Genomic DNA, 23,520 nt, shown 5'->3' on the forward strand with positions numbered 1-23,520 from the left:
TGTAGCCGCACTCCGCTGGCACATGAATATATAGAAATCCCCTTTTAGTTTGCTGGGGAACCAGGATATACTTTACATGATGCCGGCGAATGCATAGGAGCGGAGGAGGCTCACTTCCTCGTCCGCATGCTGCGCAACAGCGGCCCCTTGAAAGCTCATTATTAATGTAACCAACTGAATGTGTACTCATGCAAGACACCATGCTGAAGAAGGAACAAGTTACTTAACTGTAACTCTTGTTTTCCAGCATGGGTCTTGCATGGATGGATTCACATCCAAACCCTCCCGCCTTCCCCTCTCTGGCTCTTCTTAGTTCATACTGCCACTTTATGTGCACTACCAAATCTGAAGATGGGCACCAGGGGTGGAGCTTAGGACGACGAGTGTCATTGGCTGGATGGCTGTGTAGCCTACAGAGAAGAAAATCAGTTTTAGCCTAACGCTAAACTGCTTTAATTTTTACTGAGGATTCCCAGCCTGACCATGGGTAATATTCATGAGTATGTGAATCCATGCAAGACACATGCTGGAGAACAAGAGTTACAGGTAAGTAACTTGTTCCTTGCCAATACACTTGCCATGATTAGACTCTAACTTCTATTAAATATGCTATCCAACATCAAAATCCAGACAGAGACCAGTGGAGAGTGAAGGAGGGGTGGAGGCAGGGGTCGTAGAAGTGGTCTATGGGGGCTTACCCCCCTCCATAAAATTGCTAGTAAAATGCAGTGAAATGGCCACCATGATGAGTTGTCCCTGATCTGCACACTGAATGGACATGCCAGACAGTTATGATGAGGAGAAAGTAGCAGTGACAAGATGGCAGCATAGAAGGTACTAGGAAACTGGCTTGAATAGAGTGGCGACTGGGTGCAAACGGTTTATGCTGAGATTGAAACACCAGGGACACAGAGTTGCCATGTGGTGTGCACAAGGAGAGCTCACCAGATCTCCTCAGCAGCATTGCACATTTTGCAGCATAGGGCTTATGCCAGAGAATGTCTGAATTGCTGATGGTGGGGAAGTACGATACTTTGATGAGTGGTTCCAGCAGAGAAAGGGAGCAACTGTGCAACTGCGCTGTAACTAGAACTGGTGGTTCTGGTCGATGTGCCCTCTCTGTGGCATTCAGGATTCATCATGTATCTCGATGTCCTAACAGAAGTGGTTCTGTGGTTTATGACTCTGGACCATACCACTTGAAGAACATGACAGATCAAAGGACAAGACACCCAGATAGAGCAAAGTAATTAGGTGCACATAACTTTACAGCACAGAAACCGGGTAGAGCATTTTCTGCCATATTAACTGACCAAGCATATTCGCAGAACAATGATTGCATTAAAGGAGATGGATGGGCAGTGGGCCTCAGTAACAACCTGCTTTGAGGCATTGGACGATTGCAGGGTCAGAGGGTCAGAGGTTGCCTGGGTTTTAGAGGAATGTTATGTTATGTTATGTTATCTTATGATTATCTCCATCTCTCTGGAAGGCAACCAGACACACATCGTCATGACCAGACACCAAATGTGAATGACAATTTTGCCAAAGATATCTCCTATTTTGTCAGTGCCATGTAAGAGTTAGGCAACCGATTTGTGGAAGACAGTTTGAATCTGATTACTCTAGACACCAAGCTGATTGCAGGGCCTACTGCATTTGAAGCTGTCCAGAATATGAAGAGGGAAGGCCAAGAGCAGTTTGAGGCTTTACCCAAAACAATGCCTGATAGAGGGAACCAAATCAATCAATGACGCAATGAATCAAGACAATCTGAGAACCTTTGGGGCTCCCACACAGAAAGGTTTCAGCAAAGGAAAGCAGCAGATAGTCTTCCTAAAGAGTGAAGTAGCTAGCACTCTCCTCACATCTATATATTGGTTACCAGAGGAGGGTCTGCACTCTTAGATGGTGGAAACTTGCGACTGGGTATGTAGTCATATCTCCACAATTGTTTGCAGGAAATCTCTGATACCAAAATACAGGCTCCAGCCACCACTTTTGTAGTCGTTGATCAGCCAGCCATCATCCAGATGTTGAATCCCACTGCAGCCAAGACCCTCAGTGACAATTCTCATGAGATTTCCGTTCCAAGCTACAAACTACATCACACCTTGATCTGATCTTAGCCAGGTAACTTGTTGCTTCACCGAAAGTGAGTGTAATAGCAAAGCATGTTGAAGGAATGAGCAGAAGTGCAGCCACAATTCCAAGTAACTAGCGCAGCTTCATTCAGAAGGACACTAATAACACTCCTTCCTCCGCACTACTACTCCCTCCGCTCCACTAGTACTCCCTTCGACCACTACTTCACTCTACTCCCTCTCATTTATTCACATTTTCTCCTACTACCCACTCTGTAACAAACATTTCACATTCACTCCTTACACTAATTTACTCTACCCACTCGCCACACAAACCCACATACTCACCCTTGTACTCATTATGCCAATACCTCACCTTTTGAAATAATAGTCTCCACACCTCTGCTGCTTCCTTCTTCCTCCTACTGGTCTCTTTGTCTTCCTCCTATTGCTCTTTCTGACCTCACTCAGATAAACTAAACTTCCTGCTTCCTGGTTAATTCCCTCTTCCTTTGTTCTTATAGGGCAACTTTCTTTAGCCCATTTGGCCTGGACTTCCCTGCCCACCCTGGGCATGTATGTGCAAGAGTAAGTCATCAACAGAGAGCTAAGCCCTGCCCTCTTGTCCTATGTGGGCTTGCCGTGTAGTGGAAATCGCGACACGGATAGCCCAATACTCCCTTTCAGGGAAACAGGTCTCGTTCCGGTCAGGCACTGTGGTAAGTTTCTCTGAGGAGAGTGAGTAGAACCCCCTGTGGGTTCCCTGGTTGTGTAGGGAAGTCCTGTGTCCGAGGGCGGGTTTGTCAACTTCCACTGGAAGCTTTCTCTAATTGTTGGATACTGCCACTATCTCCCTTTCTTTGCACTGTGTTGTGTCAGTGCCTTCCAAGGCTGCAGCACTCGATCCCTCGCTGTGATGGCGCGGGACCATGATAGAGTTTCTGCTGGGTGTCATCCATTCTTTTCAGCTCTCTCCTTCTGTTTGTGTTGTGGATCTCTGGTGTGGGTTCTCTTACTGGGCTGACTGGGCATTCTCTCGCTTTGCTCTGGACTGTTCTAAAATTGAAGAAAGCTATTGGCCATGACCTGCAGCAGCAGGCTAGGCAGGAGGCAAGGGTTTGGAAAACATGCATGCTGCCATGGGTCAGGCTTGGGCCTGGGCTGTTTTGTGACAACAGTCTGCTCAACCTGTTGACAAGGCCACACGTTACTGGCATTGTCGCAGCCAAACTGGACCAGCCCTCCAGAAGCAGCAGAAATCTGCCCTGAGCTCATGTCATGCAAGCACAGAAAGGGTTGCCTGACATGATGCAAGTGCAAAAACACTGCACTTAACTGCACAGCTCTGTGTCTGTGAAGGAGAGTGTTCACAAAATTAACTTCCTGGTCACCGAGTGGGAGAATGATGCTCACTTATTTAGAAATATTTCCTGTTGCTGATAAGGATCAACTTGCATGACTGATACTTATCTTCATTAATGTTATTGTGCTCTAATTTTATTTGTAATAACTACCATATTACTCCCAAACCAGTGGTATAGTGCAAACAATGTGATAATATACATTTAGTAATGGGGATTCAGGGTCATCTAAATGTTTGTCTAGGCCTGCAAAGAAGCTAAGCTTATTGTTTATCTTACTCCGTTGGCAATTTAGGTTTTAAAAATAATATGTTATTGCTTCAATATTGTATGAGCCTATAATATAGTGGTTAATTGCCTTATTTGTATTGTTCGTTAAAACATTATCAAAAACCTGCCTGCCACTGGACCATAGTTTCTGTGCTTAAAATTGCACTTTATTTTGAATGTAACCATTAAGAGTCAAATGAGTACAATTCCCTGCAAGCTACTTGACATAACGTCCTTGTAGCCTTTGAGTTTAACTATCCCAATGTGAAGTTACATATATTTTCGGAAGTTGGCACTTGTAATAGCAGATTTACCTTCTTAAAGGCTATTTGCAAAATATCCACCATAGCTGTCCTTGACTAACTATGCAGTGGCTCGCTCTCTAATTCTGTTCAACCTATGTCAAGGTATATGTGTACCAAATGTGGTGCGTTTATCACAAAGTGCACAATAGGGTTGCTATGATTCCCCACTGTATAGACAGTTATTTCTCGTTTATGTTTGTAGAGAAAGGAATTTGAAAAGCTTGCTACTGCTTTAAGTAAGTGCCTCAGTGGCCCCAGGAATTGTGCTCTGTTCTGGCTCAACCAGCAGGAATTGTAACGTCACAACTCAACTGTTATATAACTGATTAGGCATATCTTTTCAGACAGTGTGAGATTTCGTTTAAAAATAAATTGGGAATACTTTTGTAAAGAGAGAGTGCTTTCAAGCAATTTAACACACAAAAGAACACAGAGGCAGATCCTCCCAAAGTGAAAAATGCAGAAATTGCTTTTACATGTAGACCCCTTTGTATATTTGTTAATATACCGAACTTTCAGAATGAATAACAAGGGCAACGTAGGTACAATGTATAAAGGAGGGGAGGGTAAGTAGTCCTTTTGGTTTGGAAAACTTTACAGTCTACTCTACAGTGTTGTATGTTAAAAGAAATAACAGTAAAAAACATTTTAGAATTAAATGGTTTGTTCTTGGCTAGTGCATCGAACAAACGTTGCCTTTTTTTCCCGAAACTTCATTATGAACCAGTCTGGGTACAGCTTTAGCCTTTTGATTTTTTGCTCTGTTTTTGCCCCCTTCATGATGCAGATGGGGGGAAGGGGCAGAAAGTAGGGAGCAGTGAGTTCCTGATTTTCAGATTAGGAACTTGTCTTTTGATCTTTCAGAGCCGTAAGAATTTGGTTTGATCTTTGTTGGTCTGCTGCTACAGAAGGCATGTCTAATTTATTCCACATTGGGAAATGCTTTTGTTCAGGTAGGGAATTGATGATAAATATTTAACTGGTGGGGGTGGTGAAGGTAAAGTGACTCCAATGTATGGCTAGTCTTTATTGATCCCAATGTGTCCTTGTTTCCTAGCATGGAGGGCTCAATTGTGCGCCTGCCAGAGATCGTAGCCTTGAAGAAGAAATACAAGGCCTATCTCTATGTGGACGAAGCGCACAGCATCGGTGCCCTTGGACCAACTGGCAGAGGAGTAGTGGAGTACTTTGGGATTGACCCTGCAGATGTGGACGTGCTGATGGGCACGTTCAGCAAGAGCTTTGGGGCGGCTGGAGGTTATATAGCTGGCAAGAAGGTAAGCATGCTGTGTTCATATCACACAGAAGCACACAGACTGCAAATACCCTGTATAAATGCTCTGAAGCCCCTATTAAAATGCAATGCGATTCTGAGTAATTTATTATTTATGTTGGTAGGAACACAGCGTTTTCCACAGTATTGCTACTATACAGGGCAATATAAGTTATATGCATTTATCCAGCAGATGGTCTCCAGATTCCAAAACGCCCACACTTTCCTGAGCCTGGATTTTTACAACTGCTGGACCGCATGCCAACCTGCATTTCCATGGTACCAGCGGCCAGATGAGGATGAGATCACTCCAGTGGTCGCATTTTTCGGGCAGCATCACAGACCTTCTACAAGTCCTGACTAGATTTTTGCAGGACCTCCTGTGGTGGTCCTGCAAGGTGAACTTGATAACAGAAGAAGCCTTTTGGCAATCTTGACCGGAAGTGACAGTAGTGACACATGCTTCCCTAAATGGCTGGGGTCTCACCTGAACGAGCTCAGAGTGAGCGGTCTGTGGTCCCCAACAAAAACAGAACTGCACATGAACCTTTTAGAGTTGTGTGCGATCAGACTGGCGCTGATTGACTTTATGACCTCGATACAAGAGGAAGACTGTCCTGATCATGATTGACAAAGCAGGGCACTACCTCAACAAGAGAGGAGATGTAGCATCACTACCACCGTGCAGAGGGGCAATGCAGCTCTGATTTTGGGTGTTATAAAGACAAATCTCCTTGTCAGCGATTTACCTAGCCAGGAAGTAGAGCTGCAGTACTCGGACTCATGAATTGGATCTTTGCCAGGAAGTCCTCTGGGGAACCTCCCAAGTAGATCTGTTCGCATCCAGCTCCAGCAGGAAGTGCAAACTGTTCTACTCCAGGGAATTTCCATTAGAGGAGCGCTGGGGGACACATTTGTAGTGGACTGGAACTTCCCACTTATACATGTGTTCCCACCCATTCCAACATACCTCATACTCCTACGTCCCGTTTCCTCCATACTGAATGGGCGTTCCTTGCTAGGGACGGGCGACAGAACCTTTTTCACCAGAAAAGAATCTTCTACCCCTTTAAATTTAGAAGAGTGTGGGGGCGCGGCCCTGGGAGCATGCGCTCCCCTGACTCTGCCCACCGGCGTCACTCCCCAGTCCTCCTTTCTGCATCAACGGGAACGGACTGCTTTCACCAGCGCTCCTGGGTTAGGCTTCAGCCTTGTAATTCCACGCGCTCTTCCCCGGAAACTATCTTTGTCTTTTTTGTCTTTATGTCTTTTATTCAGATACTCTGTCCTCTTGCGTCACTCTCCTCCTTGGCAAATGTCGACATCATCGGGCTTCAGCAGGTGTCCAGCCTGCAAGGGGCTCTTCCTTACGTCCGACCTCCACGCTCTTTGCCTCTGATGCCTTGGCACCAATCATGGTTGGGAGCGTTGTTCTTCGTGTGACGCCCTTACACCGCACGCTCTGAAGAACAGGTTAGCTCGGTGGAGAGCGCTCTTCGGAATGCCGCCTCCAGTGGACTTCAAGGACTTCGTCAGGCGCAAGTCAAGGCCCAAGGTAGGGCCACTGTTTTCGTCTGCACCCCGCAAAGGCGACTCCTTTCCCAGGGAAGGCCCGAGCGAGAGGGACGTTCAGGATCTGCTACCAGCACGGGTACAGAGTCTGATTCAGCTACCGGCCGCCAGGCCAGGGGGGTCGCAAGATACTACTGGTGATGTCAGTGAGGGACCGCAAAGTTCTATTACCGGGTCTTCACCCGAGGGGCTATGTCCTACTACCAGACAAATGTCTGAGGGGGCGCCTGTACGCAGCACTACCTGTGACACAGCCGAGGGCACAATGCCTACCAGGCCCTGACCTGAGGTGCAGGGTAGGCCTCAACTTCCACCGCCAAGAGTCTTGGAAGACGCCAGGCCCAGCACAGCAAGCGTCACGACTCAGGTACGTGGCATGCAGCACGACAAAATGGCCGCTGCGCCGGACAAGATGACAGCTCGTCCAACACCATCCCCCTTTGGGGAACAGGTAGGAGAATGAGTTTCTAGGTGAGACTGGTCTTCACCAGGCTCGTGGCCGGCAGCGTATCCTTCAGCATAGCAGGGTAGATAAACTCTGCATGTTGCCAGGCAGAGCGCTTCCAGGCCTCAGCAACCTCAGGGCCCTATGCCTACTCTCGCACAGCCAAGCACCCCACCGGCCTGTGAGGACAGGTTTTTTCAAAAGTTCCTTATGCTCATGAGGACGCCACAGATGAGTGTCATCCTCAAGGATGTGATCAGAGACATGCTCCCTCCAGGCCTACCTCCAGTTCTGCCACCGGCACCCACGGCCGCTCCGCCCATGGTTCTAGCGCCTCAGGGCCTGGTGCAGCCCCTGCTGCCTATGCCTGTTCCCACGGCCCGGCCCCTCTGCTTCCCGCAGCCCCAGCCACTCCGTATCAGCCTCCACTGCAGGCTCCGGTCAGCACACTGCAGCCCTCGGCGCCCAGTACTCCTCCGGCGGCACCGGACCAACAGGCCACTTTGGTGGACACCGATGAGGAGGAGGATCCAGGCACACCTTCGTCTTCCAAGGCATTTCATGAACGGCTTGCAGGTCTTGCCTAATACCTGGTGCTCCCGCAACCCCAGTTTTAACAACCAGAGGTGGGGGTTCTGGCGGAGGTCCTCACTCTACGCCCCGTGGCTAGGACAGGGATTCCAATGCAAAAGTATGCGGTGGCTCTGGCCAAGAAGGGCTGGCTTAAACCACACACGGTGCAGCCGACCAACAGACGCCTCGATGCCAAGTACAGGCAATTGGAGGGGGATCCACTCTTGCTGTCGGCAGACCCTCAGCCACACTCCTCACTGATTGCTGCGGCCTCGCTCTACTCCAGTCTTCCTCGGTTACCTCAGCCTTGTCTCTCCTGGGCCAGGAGGAGAAGATCTTGGAGGCGGATGGCAAGAAGGTGTATTCCAACCATTCTTTGCACCTGCGTCAGTCCAATGCAGATGCTATGCTCGCAGTTGTCAACCAGAGGCTTTGGCAGGAAATAGCCGACTTCCTTTCCGGAACTTCCGGTACAGAGTGAGCACGCTTCAGGGCGTGGCTGGCGGAAGCAAAGATTGTGGCACAAGACATAATGGACACCTTAGGCCGTGCCATCTGCATAGCTACTGACATGCAGAGAACAGCCTGGCTGCGGGCTATCAAGTTTAATCCGGACTTCCAGGAACGCATATTGGTCCTTCCATTCGAGGGTGGCAGCCTTTTTCATTCCACCACCGATGAGGAACTGGATAAAAAGAAAAACAGCTCCCAGACTGCAAAATCCTTATCCATCCTCATGAAGTCCACACCTAAGGCCAATAGGCAGAGGCAGCAGGGTTCCGACAAGGGTTGGGCCTTCGGCGGGTTCCGAGGCTTCCAGGAACGCAGGTCCAGACAGCCATACCGGTCTCCAAGCCAGTACCGCTGCAAACAGCACAAGGTGGGGAATAAGGGGTTCTTTCAGTCCTCCTCCTCAGCCCCTGCCTCAGGCGTACGTGTCTCCGGCAGGGTGCGGGGGGGGCTGACTCTGCACTCCCAATGCTGGCACGTGAGGTTCACGGACCTCTGGATCCTGTCAGTAGTGTCCACAGGCTACTGCCTACCTATCCCTCCTTCCCCTCTCTCCTCCCCTCCGCTCCCACAGATTGGGACAGCAACTGTGTTGGTGGAAATTCGATAGCTCGTAGAGAGTCAAGCAGTGTAAGAGTTCCCAGCCTCCAGCGGGGTCTCGGCTTCTATTCACGGATTTCCGCCATACACACAAAGAACCAGGCGGGCCCGAGAGTTGTGTTGGACCTTTCCACCTTGAACCTTGCCCTCCCTCTTCAAAAGTTCAAAATGGTTACCCCAGCGCTTATAGCAGAGACATTGCGCAGGAGAGACTGGATGTGCTCCCTGGACCCGAAGGATGCGTCCCTACACGTCCCTATCTGGCATCCCCATCGGTCCTTTCTGAGGTTCAGGATCATGGGCTTTCATTTCCAATACAAGGTTCTACCCTTTGGCCTCAACTCAGCCCCATGGTCTTTTACAGACTTATGAAGACAGTGGTGGCCCTCCTCAAGGCTCAGGGCCACCACGTCTATCAATACCTAGATGACTGGTTCAACACACTGCCTCATTGCTCATGAATACTTTACATGAGTTGAGATTTTCCATCAATCTGAAGCAGTCAAAGCTAGAGCCCACACAGAGACTAGCGTTCCTGGGCCTCATCTGGAATACAAGCTCTGAGAGAGTTTTCCCCTCGAAAGACAAGATCACAGCCATTAAGAGAGCCACTGGGCATTTCCTGAGCAGGGCAGTGACCTCAGCATGGTGGTACCAACACTTCTGGCATCCGGTACTGCATATTACCATCACCAAAGATTCATCCGTAGAGGGCTGGGGTGGCCACCCTTGGCTGCCACAGTGTGCACAGGGTCTGGTCCCTTCAGGAGCAGGAAGCTTGCATGAACTGGCTCGAGTTGCGGGCTATCTGGCTCGCTCTCAAAGCCTTCCTCCCTATGGTCAGCGGCATGTCTCTCCTGATGCAGACAGACAACTCCACCAGCGTGTATTACATCAAGAAGCAGGGCGGTACTAGGTCCCCTCCTCTCTGCGCCCTAGCATTCAGCATTTGGGAATGGGCTCTAGAGAACAACATACACTTGGCAGCCACCCACCTCCGGGGGGAGTCCAATCTGGAAGAGAACAGGCTCACCAGGCTGTGTGCGGACAATTATGAATGGCAGTTGGACGAACAGGTCCTTCATGAGATCTTCAACAGATGGGGTCATCCTCAGGTGGAGCTTGTTGCCACCTGGTCCAACAGGAGGTGCCCCTAGTTCGCGTCCTGGCAGGGACCCGGCAGCGGCTCCCTTGGTGATGCGTTCCAGATACAGTGGAACAACATGAATGTGTATGCATTTCCTCCTGCTCCCCTTGTGCATAGGGCAATCTGCAAGGTAAGAGAGTCCTGGCACCTACGTATCATTCTGATTGCAACTTTGTTTTGCCGGCAAGGCCATGGTTTGCAGGACTGCTCAGTCTGTCCAAGCAGCCCCCGATGCACCTTCCGGTGGCCCCAGCTCACCTACTAATTCAGAAGGGATCACGGTCATTCACCCCGCCCCCAGAGGTTAGCCCTCGCAGCGTGGTTCCTGAGCAGGTCACACTAAAGCATCTGCGCTTGTCACAGACAAGCCTAGACACCATACAGGGCGCTAGGAGCAAGTGGACCAGGTTTTGTCACTGGGCAGAATCAAAGGAGATTGATCCGATGACTTGCACATTGAACGACGTGCTATCCTTCTCAGCACACCTCGCACACTCGGGCGTGCAAGTAGACAGATGCCGCACCTATCTGGCGGCCATCAGAGACTGTCGGAGCTACCAGGAGGAGTTTTTTTTGGCTTCCAACCAGATAGTTAAATGACACTTGGTGGACCTCACCAGGCTCTACCCACCTATTAAGAAACCTCACCTGATTTTTCCTCACCAGGCTCTACCCACCTATTAAGAAACCTCACTTGATTTTTCTTGCAGGTGGCTGGAAACAACTCCCGCCTGCCTTGTCACCAATTTTTAAACATTGTTCCAGGGCTCAAAAGGCAGCAGCAGCAGGGCCATCATGCCTTACAATGGAGAGCCACAACCATGGCTTTCCCCCTCCCCCATCAAGGGGAAGATTTGTGCTATGGAGGGAGTTGTTTCCAGCCACCTGCAAGAAAAATGAAGTGCAAAAAATACAAGTACCAGAATCCTTAGAGTCAATTAACTTGCCACACCTGAAAAGGAAATGAAGACACGCCTGAAAAAGCAAAGAAACACAGCCTCCCAGAAGATTGATGTAGTCATGAAAACGTGCGTTTGGAGGAGAAGCTAATGCAGGAAAACTTGACTGGCAACAGAGTGCCTGCCTTGTCACCAGTTTTTTTTACTTATGTATCCATTGTGGGCCAGCCGGTCATTATATCCATGCCTGCCCAAAAAGACCTTTTTGGAAATTGGGAATTTCAAAGCCTGCTCCTAGATGGAGCCGCAGGAACGGGTTGTTTTTGCTCTCAGCGTTCCGTTACTTGTGACAAAACTCCTTATACCTACTTGAACACGACATTCTGGTCATGGTGGATTCCGTAGCAAGTGGCAGTTATATGGATTCCGGTTTTGCGGAACAGATCAGCATTCTGATTGTGACCAAAACACTACCAGAATCGGTGCACGCAGTTGACAGTTCCTTACTGGTTTCTGGTCCGGTAACTCATCATACGGAGGTTCTCCACATGTCTATACCGTCCGGTCACCAGGAACAAGTGAGCTTTGACATTTTTTCCACACCACAGTTTGGGGTGATCTTAGGATCTAGTTGGCTCCAGAAACATAACCCTCATATCGAATGGGCAAAAAAATCTGTTTTTATGAGTATTGCGAACATAACTGCCTAGAAGGGAGTGTGGCTATGGATTCTCTTTGCTAAGTTCTTTCAGCTGGTATGCAGATCATTGGGGCGGTATCCCCCGGACCTGTCAGTGACATCCCGGAGGTTTATCACGATTACCTGGACGTGTTTGATAAGAAAGAGGTTGAACAGTTACCACCTCATATGAATGCCCAATTTATCTCATACAAGGCTCTCAGATTCCTTGTGGACAAATATACTCTTTAACCTGTAAAGAGGAGTACATTGATAAGGCCTTACAGAGGGGAATCTTCGGCTATGTATAGACTATCAGGCTGTCAATGAGATAACGGTAAAACATTTTTATCCGTTACATTTGAAATCAGTAATGCTTGAACAAATAAAGACAGCAGTGATATTCACTAAATTGGACTTAAGGGTGGGCATACAGTTTTGCACTCATCCGGTCTGGAGATTAATGGAAAACAGCATTCAAAACCAGATATGTATTGTACGAGTACCTGGTTATGCCATTCGGGCTCCGCAATGCTCCTGTTACTGTCCAACACTTTGTCAATGACATTTGCTGAGACATGGTAGACCTTTTTGTGATTGTATACTTCACATTTTGGTATTTTCTGACTCGATGAAAAACGTTCAAGCCGTTTTTGAAAGATTGTGTACCAATTCCTTGTATGTCAAGGGCGAGAAATGTCTGTTTCATGTTCCTAAGGTGGAGTTCCTAGGCTTCATTCTTTCCTCCACTGGTGTGCACATGTTCGACTCAAAGATCAAAGCCGTTTTGAAATGGCCCGCTCCTACTTCAGTAAAGGCATTACAATCCTTTTTAGGCTTTTAGCAAATTTTATGCAGTTTATAAGTGCCTTTTCCTCTATAACCATGCCATTAACACATCTGACTAGCCCCAAGATTCCTTTCTATTGGTAAGAACAGGCTCAGCAGGCCTTTCAGATGCTCATGGAGGCTTTCGCGTGTGATCCAGTTCTACAGTATTCAAATCCAAATTTGCCTTTTGTAGTAAATGCTGATGCCTCTACATATGCTATAGTTTGTAGGTGCTATTTTGTTTCAGAATTGTTCTGCTACAGGACTGTTGCATCCAGTGGCCTTCTTTTCACAAAAACGCAGTCCAGCAGAACTAAACTATATGGTTACAGAAAAAGAATTACTGACTATTCGTGCGGCTTTCAAATAATGGCAACACCTTCTGTTGGGGGCCAGATATCAGGTAACCGTCTTTACTGATCACCGCAATCTTCAGACTCTTGCGTCACTGAAATCCACTAATGCACAGCAATGCCAGTGGCACCAGTTTTTTGCCATGTATAACTTCATAGAGAAGTATCGGCCGGTGCAAAAACACGGCATGGCAAATGCACTCTCCAGAAGAGACAGGGAGGGACCTCGCAGAGAGTCCATTGAGAACGTTCTGCCTCCTGAAGCTACCATCTGCGCTTGCACTCCTGCCCCTTTGCCTATCGAGAAAGTGCATCTGTGGACGCTTCAACACCCAGAAGATCTGGAAGCTCTTAATGCCACTGTAATCAACGACATTACATATGTCCAAGAACGCCTGTACTTGGCCACTGAGGAAGTGCGTACCCAAGCGTTACGATGGTGTCATGACTCCAAAATAGCCGCACAGCCTGGGCAACCGAAAACTCTATAATTAATAAAGAGATGGTGTTGGTGGCCCTCTATCCAGCAAGACTTAGTGGATTACGTTCACACATGTGCCATTTGTGCTCAGTGTAAAAAAAACATCAATTGGAAAGGCTTGTGGGTTGTTACAACACTTGCCAGTAGCTCACAGACCCTGCTATATGATAACGATGGATTTCATCGTTGAACTTCCTACAATCAGTGGATATGACGTATTGTGGGTTGTGATTGATTCATTTTCTAAAATGGCACGCTTTATACCATTTTAAAATAATTGAACTCCTGAGGGGTTCCTCTCCCAGGCCTTCACCAATAGCTGCTAGTAGTGGACATTTCAGATTCATCTCTGACTTAATAAACAAGATGCCCCTTCTCTTTAGTGCAAAGCCCCTTAATGAGGTCAGGCCCAATTTGAGGCGTAGATATTCCATGGAGACTCATCTAGAAAAGCCTAGGATTTTCCACCAAAAAGGTCCCCACGAGTTTATTAAGCCAACAGAAATCGTGCTTTGCTAGCACCTCTAGTCCATATAGGATCGTGGGGCAAACCATTGTTTATAAAAGTTTAAGATTCCCGATGAGGAGTATCCTGCATACTGATTAGAACATTTACATATTAAAGTTGTTATTTGTGTGGCTTTCCTTACCTTTGCAGCAATAATCATAGCATAGTACCCAACACTAGACATATCTAGGGCCAGGTGTCTATAATGTTCAGTGTATTAGATTACCCCCAATCTGGTCAACATAACTGGCCTGTTCACCTGTTTAGATGAAATCAACATTACCTTTGTTTTACCCAAGTTAATCTTTGATTTATTTTTGCTAGCGCAACTTTCCAATTCATTTATCATGCCCTTCATATCACAAACGACTGAATAAACATAATCAGATCGTCCGCATAGAGCATCAAAGATATCACGGTGGATGCATTGGTAAGTCGGCTTTACAGAGGTTAAAAAGCAGGGGAGCCAAAACACACCCCTACTTTACTCCCCTGTTCAATGGAAAGGATTCTGAGAGAAGGCTCCCATTTCCCAGTCTCATCCGGGCCCGAGGTATTACTATGGAACGCAATGACAATGTTAAGCAGCCAAGACGGGCAACCCATTGGCCGTTGCGGCCATTTTTCTCCACAGAATTGCCTGATCTACTAGATCAAATACAGCTTGGAAATACACGTAAGTAATATAAAGTGATGTTTTGTGCTTTTTGGTGGCTCCCACGATAAGGGCATCCACCATCCTTATGTTATGGTTAGTGCTGGCAAACAAGAAAAGACTGGGTGTTGCCACTCAGAGGGTCAAGTGCTCAAAATGTGCTCTTATATAGCAGCTGCAATTTTTAGATGACATTACTTCATAATTAATAGAAAGGTAATCCACGTGTGTCTGATCAATACATTGGGCCTCATTACTGGTCTGGCAGTAACCGTGCCGTGCTACCGCTCGGTTGCCGCCGGACCCTTAAATATTTACCAGCACCTGACTTCCCGGTGCCACCAGGAGATTATAACCTTGGTGGCACGGAAAGTCAGGCACTGGTAAAATGTAAGTCCCCATTCCCTTACAGACCAATAGGATTCTCTGGGAGTGGGGACACAGAAGCACTGGCACCGTTGGTAACGGTGCCAGTGCTTCTGTGACCAGTCTGCCTACCGTGGCTGCTGTGCCTGACAGGGTCAGACCTGTTGGGTACGGCGACTCTGGCAGGCAGACCTGTTATATGCCGGTCCGAAAACAACGGTGCCGGTAAACTCACCGGCACCCTTGTTTCCGGACCAACAGAGTTATAATGAGGCCCATTGACTCTTTAGAAAAAGTGCCCAATGCATTTCAGAATTAGATTCGAACTACAGCCCAGATACACAGACTAGGGCCTCATTATAAGTGTGGCAGTCCAGACCGGCACAGTACAACTCTGCGGGCGGGTCTCCTCCCGCCTTGCAGGGTCATACATGCCGGGCAGGATGGCACCCGCCCGCTGAGTTTTCACGGGAGCACCAGCACCGTTAGCAACAGTGCCGGTGCTCCCGTATTCCCATAGAGTCCTGAGGGACTCTATGGGAATGGGGACTCATGAAATTCCGGCGCCTGACTTCTCGTCCGCCGGACTTGGAATAGCCCGGTAGCACCGGCAAGTCAGGCGCTGGTAATTTTTTATTGGTCCGGCTGCAATCTGCCAGTAGCACTGGCAGGGTTACCGCCGGACCCGTAATCAGGCCCATAATCACTGCAGAGCTCAGCCCTGCAGATTGAATCTAATTCCGAAATGCATTGGCTTATTAGCTAACACTGTCGAGACTGCTTTTGCCTTCAAAGAGAATTAAACATAAATTTGGGCACTTTTTCTAAAGAGTCAAATGGCATTATTACAACTTCAGGGGTAGCTGTGACGGTAAAAACGGCAGGCTGCCGTCAGATTTGTGATTTTTTCCAGCGCCTGACTTCACGGAAACACCGGGGCATTACAGCCCCGGCGGTCTGTGAAGTAAGGCGCGGGAAAATGTAAATCCCCATTCCCATTTGAGTCCCATAGAACTCACTGGGAATGGGGATGATGGGGTGCTTCCAAAAAATTCTGCGAGCGGGTGCTGTCCTGCCCGCCATGACTGACTGGCACCCTCTTGCAGGCTGTATAATTTTTTCTTAAATGCAATTTGAATTACTTTTGTAATTTGGCAATTTATTAATGCTTCCATTGTGAATGTATATATGACGTGGTTAGAACATGGATAAAGTACTTGCCCATTTGTTATGTTTTGAGAAAGGCTCTTGAGTAGCCGAAACACGTGTAAACAACTTGAGGGTATTGAATCTTATGAATTACATGTTTTTTCATTACTGTATTTTGATTTATTACTATAAATCACATGAAAATCAAACTGGATTCTATGTGTGGCGCTGTCGATTTGTGGTGAATCAAATTCTTTTGTTCTAAACCAAGGAGGCAGGGGTTCTGGTGCCTCCAAAAATCACTGCACTGATGCAACACGGATCGAAGGCATACAGTAATAAGGTCGCCAACAGAAGAAGTTGTAGCTCTGTACTGGAGGTGAATGCACCGGCGGTATGGGCATTTTCGGCACTATAACCGCTGGCAGTATTCTTGCCGGCAGTAAAAGCGCCACCCATCCCCATATGGTCCGAAGGACCCAATGGGGAATGGGGATTTACCACCTTACCACTACTCATGAGCATAGGTCCATTTTATCATGATCATCGCATTTTGAAAAATTGCAAAGACGCCAATCTCCCGAAATTGCCTATACTGGTAGCACAGGGCCGGAACCCCCTCCACCGCTGTGCGGGGCGAATGGGTGGAGTTGGTCACATTTCACTATCGCCAGTACATCCCAGGTTGGTATGTAAACCTTGTGTCCTAAATTCCTATTTTTGGAAAAGTCACAAAATCGTCAATATCCCTAAAATCGCCTATACTGATAGCAAAGGGCCGGACCCCGACCTGTATAGGGTGAATGTGTAGGGTTGGTCAAATTTCACTATCACCAGTACACTCCAGACTGGTATGCCGACATCGAGCCAAAACATGAGCCCATCAACTGTTTGGGGCTGGAGCCAACAACTGCAAATTGTTAGTTCCCCAAATCACCTATACTAATAGCATAGAGCCGGTCCCCGCTCTGTGCAGGGCGAATGGGTGGGTTGGTCAAATGTCACTATCGCCAGCACACCCCAGACTGGTAGGCCGACCTTGGGACACAATTCCAGCCCACCAACTGTTATGAGACTGGAGCCAACCCCAAACATACAAACACACGTTCCCAAATATGTGAATAGATTAATTCACTCAAGCTAGACTAAACTATTTTAGGATAAAAAATAATCAATGATTCCATGCCATTAAGAAGTTCTATGAGTGAAACACATGTTGGCAAGACCGTTATCACCTGTAATCACTCTACAGACTAGGGTCCTCATCAGGAGTTGGGCGGAGCGGGAAAATGCGGCAGTAACGCTATCACTGCCGCATTTACCCCTCCGCCCAATTCCGAGTATGGCATTACCTGGATGCAATCACCTCCAGCTCTGAACTCGAGGTGAATGCACCAGCGGTATGGGCATTTTTGCGCTATAACCGCCAGTGGTATTCTCGCCGGCGGTAATAGCTTTACCCATTCCCATAGCATCCAATGGACCCTATGGAGAATGGGGATTTACCGCCTTACCACTACTCGTGATCCAGCGCAAATTGCGCTAGACCGAGTAGCAGTAACACTAATTGCATTGGGCGGTATCCGAGCGCAATTACTACCGGGATAACATCCAACTTCTGATGAGGCCATAGGTCAGTTGTATTTTGATCAGCGCTTACTCATCATGTTTCCATTAAGTGCATTGATTCAATGTTCATGTAACAAATGTTTCCATGACATATAAAAACTGATGTTCAACACTAAGTATCTGCCTTAGTTTTAAGTAGCACAATTTACATGTTTCTCTATTAATCAGATGGCGCTTAGGAGAATTTCACGTGATAATTATACATTTTATTGGTTTAATACCTAGGCGAAGGGTATTTTCTGTGCACTACACAGCCAAGATTGTCCATTAACGATAAATTAACATTCTATTTGGCACAGGAAGCAGTATCTCAGGTATTATTCCCAGCATGACTTATTGTTAGAAGGCCTAATGAGGAAAGTCTAACATGTGTGCATGATTTCAGTGCAATACTCTTAGAAAAAAATAAATGTGACTACTAAATCAAAATTATTTGCACCTATGGAGATTGGCCACACCCAACATATGGCCCACATCATTTTCTGTCAAGACTGTTCTGATACATAAGGACAAGAAAATGTTTGTGGAAATCACATCATAATTTCTACAAGAATTATACACACAGGATCAGTCATCCTCATGTTGTGTCTTACTGAAAGTGTTCCAAACATAACCACCTTCATTGTCTTTGATGTTCATGTTTTTAGATTCATTCATTCACAGTTATAAAAAAAAAGTACCTCAGAGAGACATCAGCTGCAGAGTACAACCTTTCTGCATAGATTCTGTGCACAAAGTTAATTGGTGTGTCCATGCATCATGAGCTTTTGAGGTCCAGGGCCACATCAAATAAAGGGAACATGAGCTATATTGTTCTTCCCTGTACTGACATCTACAAATAATCTTTGTTTTAACACTTGATTTTTCAAAATAAAGAAAGATCACAAGCCTGGTTGCTTAAGCTTAATCATAAAAGCTGCTTTCACTATGGCCACCTGATTCTACATGCGATGCGCCCCTCGCAATCTTAGGCTCCACTTCTTCCTGGCCTTGCGCATCTTCCCCTTTTCACCCGACTCCACGTGCGCTGTTCCCCTCACATCTAAGGCCCCACTTCTCCCGACCTTGCGTGTCTTTCCCCTTCCCAACCGACCCCATGTGTGCTGTTCCCCCTGCATTCTTAGTCTTCTGCCCTCCAGCGGTTCTTCTTACATCTCTAGGTCCCCCTAGTTGTTACTATTGTATTGTATATTTTGTTTTGTGTGCATTTCTCCTACTTACGTAGGTCCCCTCAGTCGTTACTAGTGTATTGTATATGTTGTATTGTATTGTGTGCATTTATCCTCTTCTACCCCCAGTGGTTACCATTTTGTTGTTGCACTGTCTCCCTCCTTAGGTCCTCTCCCCCTAACTGAGATTACTTTTGCTGCTTTATTCTGCACTGATTGTACCCGTCCTCCCCTTGTGCTATCCCCTTTGGGTGTCCCTAGTAGGTGACCCTCCCCACCACCACCCTTTTGCTTGGGCTGCCTCCACTTCCTCCACACACCCTTCTATAGTGTTGTCAGTCACCTCTATCTTCTCTAACGTCTACTCTATTTCATATCCTATCCCTCTGACTAAAAGGAAGATGTTCAAAAGGGACATCCTGGTCTCCAACCCAGGCCTCCCTATCGCTGATAGCTACACCAGTGCTTCCTCCAGACAGACCCTTACCGACATCCTCTTTGTCGTTACCTCCCCAGGCCTATGGACACCCCCATACGGTCTCTGTTCTCTCTCCTTTTTCCTCCTCTCCCATTAATGGTGGCAACCGGTGGGAAGCCCTCCTGGCCACCTTCCACTCCTCCAAGACCATCATTAATGTCTTCTTAAATGGCACCGTCTTGGTCCAGGGCAGACACCGCCGTTGTAACGTTGGCTTTATAAAAACGTAGGACTGGGAGGATAGAAAAGTGCCCAAACTTTCTATCTAACGCACATACTTAGCTGGACAATGCTTTCATCTTTCCCAATAGAAATGCTATCATTGCGGCTTCTGGTCTTGAATTGCTCAGCCAAACTCCTAAGTACTTAAACGATTGGACATGTTCAATATTCTCACCGCCTATGTACCAAGAGGAACAATGTTTTACCCTAGCAGATATTCCAAAGCTCATAGTTTTTGTTTTACCTTTGTTTATTTCGAACCCATTATTTGAAATATAAGTTTGAAGGGCATTAAGTTGCCTCTATAGGCCAACCAGGGTCTGGTCGATGAGTACCACATCGTCAGCATATAGCAAACGCGATAGCTGAGATCCACCCACCTTGGGGGGAAATCATATTGTTGGCAAAAAGGTTACAGACATACCCTCATGCCATCAGGCACTCCTGTTTCACTCCTCTCGAGTTTACAACCTCTTTAGAAAGGATCACAGCTTGACTTAGTCGCACCCTTAGAGAAGTGTCGGAAAGCATAGCCTTGATTGGATGCAATATTGATTTGGGGCAGTTCTTCTTCTCCAGTTTTGACCAACGCATACCCCTGTCCACCTGTTCTAAAGCCTGGACTAAGTCCACAAACACCATGTAGATCTTAATTTTCCAACTTTGTGAGTTTCCTTTCAAAACTTGAAGAAGCAAGATGTTAATAGAGGTGCCCAGGCCTTTCACAAAGCCTGTTTTGAATGGGTCAAGACAGTTGGTTTGCCGACACCAAGAGTGAAAATGATCCAGGATGATGGTGCTATATAATTTGCTGATAACATCGAAGAGAGCGATAGGCGATAATTCTTAGGATCGTACCGATCACCTTTTTTGTAGCTAGGAACCACTACTGCGCTCCATGAACTTGGAAACGTGGCTATTTGTTTGAACAAAATAGATATAAAAACGCCCAGTCCTCTGGAAACTCCATCATTGAATTTGTTAGCCCATCTGGGCCTGGGCCTGGTTCATGCAAGACTTTCAACCTTTTAATTTGGTCTATAATCTCCTTGGTATCGTTGTGCTCAACCATGGACCAGAGATCTTTAAGAGATCCACGCCTGCCCCAGTGGCTGTATTCGATAAGTAGGCGCATCCTAAGTGATTAAGCCACATCTCCTCACTTATTGGTTTTGATTGACCGACCTTTAAAGTAGTCTCGTCCAGCTTTATCAGAGACCAGAATTCCCTCAGATCTTTTCCGGCCAGAGCTTTCAACATGGCCTCTGAGTCGTTCTGATATCTCAGACACTTGGATGCAAGCAGACAGTTTTTATAGCTCAACTGTGCCCCTTTAGCTTCCTGAAGGTCTTTGGACGATCCCGAGTTTTTGGTAACTCGGTTCAACTTTCGCACTAATTTTCTTTTAGCCACTAAACCCAGGTCTTAAATATGTTTGTGGTTATCAATCAAAGATCTATTTTTGGAGATGTTAGCTAAACCTGTCCAACAATGTGGAATATTCGACCAACAAGCCAGCCTCCTCAAAATTTGTTGTTAAAGCTCTGATCTTAACAGATGATAATCTCAGACATAGACCCCCGTTACAGGAGACAACCGTTGAGGTCATATAGTCCTGAATAGTAGAGATGAGTGCCATCCATTCCAACAAGAGGAGATGATGATCGCTACAGTTTGTCTTAATCACCGGGAAGCTCTTCAACAAGGGCAAAAAATTGGCAGATACATAAATATTTTCCAGAACCAAAGTATGCCCCATATTTTCACATGTCGGGTGAGATGGCATATCGTCCTTAAAGTTGCCATTAAGGAGGTGCATAGCTCTGGAGTCCATACGTGAGTTCCACAGATTCCTTCTTACATGCCGCTGGTCCTCATAATTCCAAGATCGGGCATGTGTTTTTCCTGCCAAGTCGAGAATATTAAGGGCCCCACAAATAATAACATATTTCGACTGCTGGTTGATATATGCGTCGTCCTGTTGAGCAGTGACTTGAGCTATAAACAAATCATTCGAAATAAAAGCCGAGTTCCAATAAACATTAATGATTATGATTTTGCCTGAAGTTTCGAAGCCTGCCAGGGATATATCAGACTCCCATCTGATCACCAGTTCTTGTGTGAGCAGGTTTGCTGAAACTGTCTTCAGGAGGTTTAAAGGACTGCCTGATTTAACCGCTGTAAGGAGTCCTGCTGATGGACGTCCAAGTCTCCCTTTTATAGCTGGGCTTGTGGTTATCTCAAAGCCATCTAGGACTGGAGTCTTCCTTAACTACTTCTCTTGAAGACAGATCAAATCATAATCCCCCAGGTTTATATCACTGGGTTTTGACAGGTGGGAGAACCCCTGTTGTGTTCCAAGAGGCCAATTTCAAATGAGCAGGTGGAGGGGTTGAAAAAACTGTATGGAATTCCCAGCGTTGTTCCTGGAGATTTCGACTGGGTTGCTAAAGAGAGTTTTGAACCCCTAAAGCACTTGACATCCAAGACCAGTCTGATGTTGCGAGACTGGACAATTTCAAAGTTTCTTTTGCTTTGACACATCCTACTTGCCAGGAGGAACCTTTTGTTTGAAAAGTGACGTTTATTTTCCACTCAGGACCTGATGTCACCCTTCCCAAGTCCAGGGGGTCTAAATATATTGGGGATGCCTTGATACCAATTGACCCCTTGTCTCCCTGGTGTTTGGTTAGGTCGTTGCTAAAAGATGTTTTAAATTCTGGTGCAAAAACAAGGGGGTTCTGGGAGTTTCGCTACTACCGGCCTATATCATGGGTTATAGTCTCAACCAGAGTCTTTAGCTCACCATCCTTTCACAGAAGAGAAATTTCCACTACATATCAGTCTTTGTCCTGCCCAAGGGCAGTCCAGCACCGAAATGCCTAGCAGTTCTCTTCTGAATAAGAGTACCAACAGCAACTCCATCTGGGTAAGGCCCTCGCAACCAGGACTAATGCCTGGCAGAGAGGCTCCCAGGACCCCCCCTTGTTAATTTGCATAATTTAAGTAGCTTTGGGTCTCACCCTAAATTACATGGGGAATCCAGACGTGGACCCCTTGCTCACTATTCTTAGAGAGGCACAGCTCCACCCTACTGATGAGGTCCAACCAGACAGAAACACGTGTCTGGGGTTGCTGTTGGTACTCTTGTTCAGAGGAGAATTGCCTAGCATTTCGGTGCTGGACTACACCAGGGCAGGATAAAGACTGATATGATTTGGAAAGTTCTCCTCTGTGAAAGATAGTGAGCTAAAGAATCTGGGTAAGGCTCTCGCAACCAGGACTAATGTCTGGCAGAGAGACTCCCAGGACCCCCTTGTTAATTTGCATAATTTAAGTAGCTTTGGGTCTCACCGTAAATTACTAGGGGAATCCAGAGGTGGACCCCTTGCTTACTATTCTTAGAGAGGCACAGCTCCACCCTACTGATGAGGTCCAACCAGACCGAAACATGTGTCTGGGGTTGCTGTTGGTACTCTTGTTCAGAGGAGAATTGCCTAGCATGTCGGTGCTGGACTGCCACAGGGCAGGACAAAGACTGATATGTTTTGGAAAGATTTCCTCTGTGAAAGATAGTGAGCTAAAGAATCTGGGTAAGGCTCTCGCAACCAGGACTAATGTCTGGCAGAGAGACTCCCAGGACCCCCCGTGTTAATTTAAATTCTGGTGCATCATTTGACTGGCTTGACAGAATTTCATTCCCTATGTTTCCATTTGTCAAGTCAAACCCCAGCGTTAACAAATGTTCTGTTGAATCCAGCAAAATATTTTTAATGACTGGTGAACTGATATGAAGGAACAATGAGTCCAGACGCTTCTCGTCATGAAATTCAATGAGTTGGAAATCAGACAATCGTAGCTGTCGCAGATTCGGTATAGAGTGAAATAGTTTTAAAACCACTCTCTGATTTGGTGTGAGCCTATTGCTGCGATCCAACACTCTCCAATTTCAGAGAACGAG

General features: G+C 46.8%; 1 protein-coding gene across 1 annotated transcript in view; it reads left to right on the top strand.

The window, feature by feature from the left end:
- Window positions 1–23,520, top strand: part of LOC138467979 (serine palmitoyltransferase 3-like) — a 1,171,530-nt gene that overhangs the window by 898,631 nt on the left and 249,379 nt on the right. Inside the window, exon 8 of the mRNA XM_069608334.1 lies at window positions 5,078–5,297. Coding sequence (XP_069464435.1) covers window positions 5,078–5,297 — 220 coding nt within the window. The remainder of the gene's footprint in view (window positions 1–5,077; window positions 5,298–23,520) is intronic.

The sequence above is a fragment of the Ambystoma mexicanum genome, chromosome 4q (assembly GCF_040938575.1).
Source record: "Ambystoma mexicanum isolate Mex_15411 chromosome 4q, UKY_AmexF1_1, whole genome shotgun sequence".
Taxonomy (NCBI): domain Eukaryota; kingdom Metazoa; phylum Chordata; class Amphibia; order Caudata; family Ambystomatidae; genus Ambystoma; species Ambystoma mexicanum.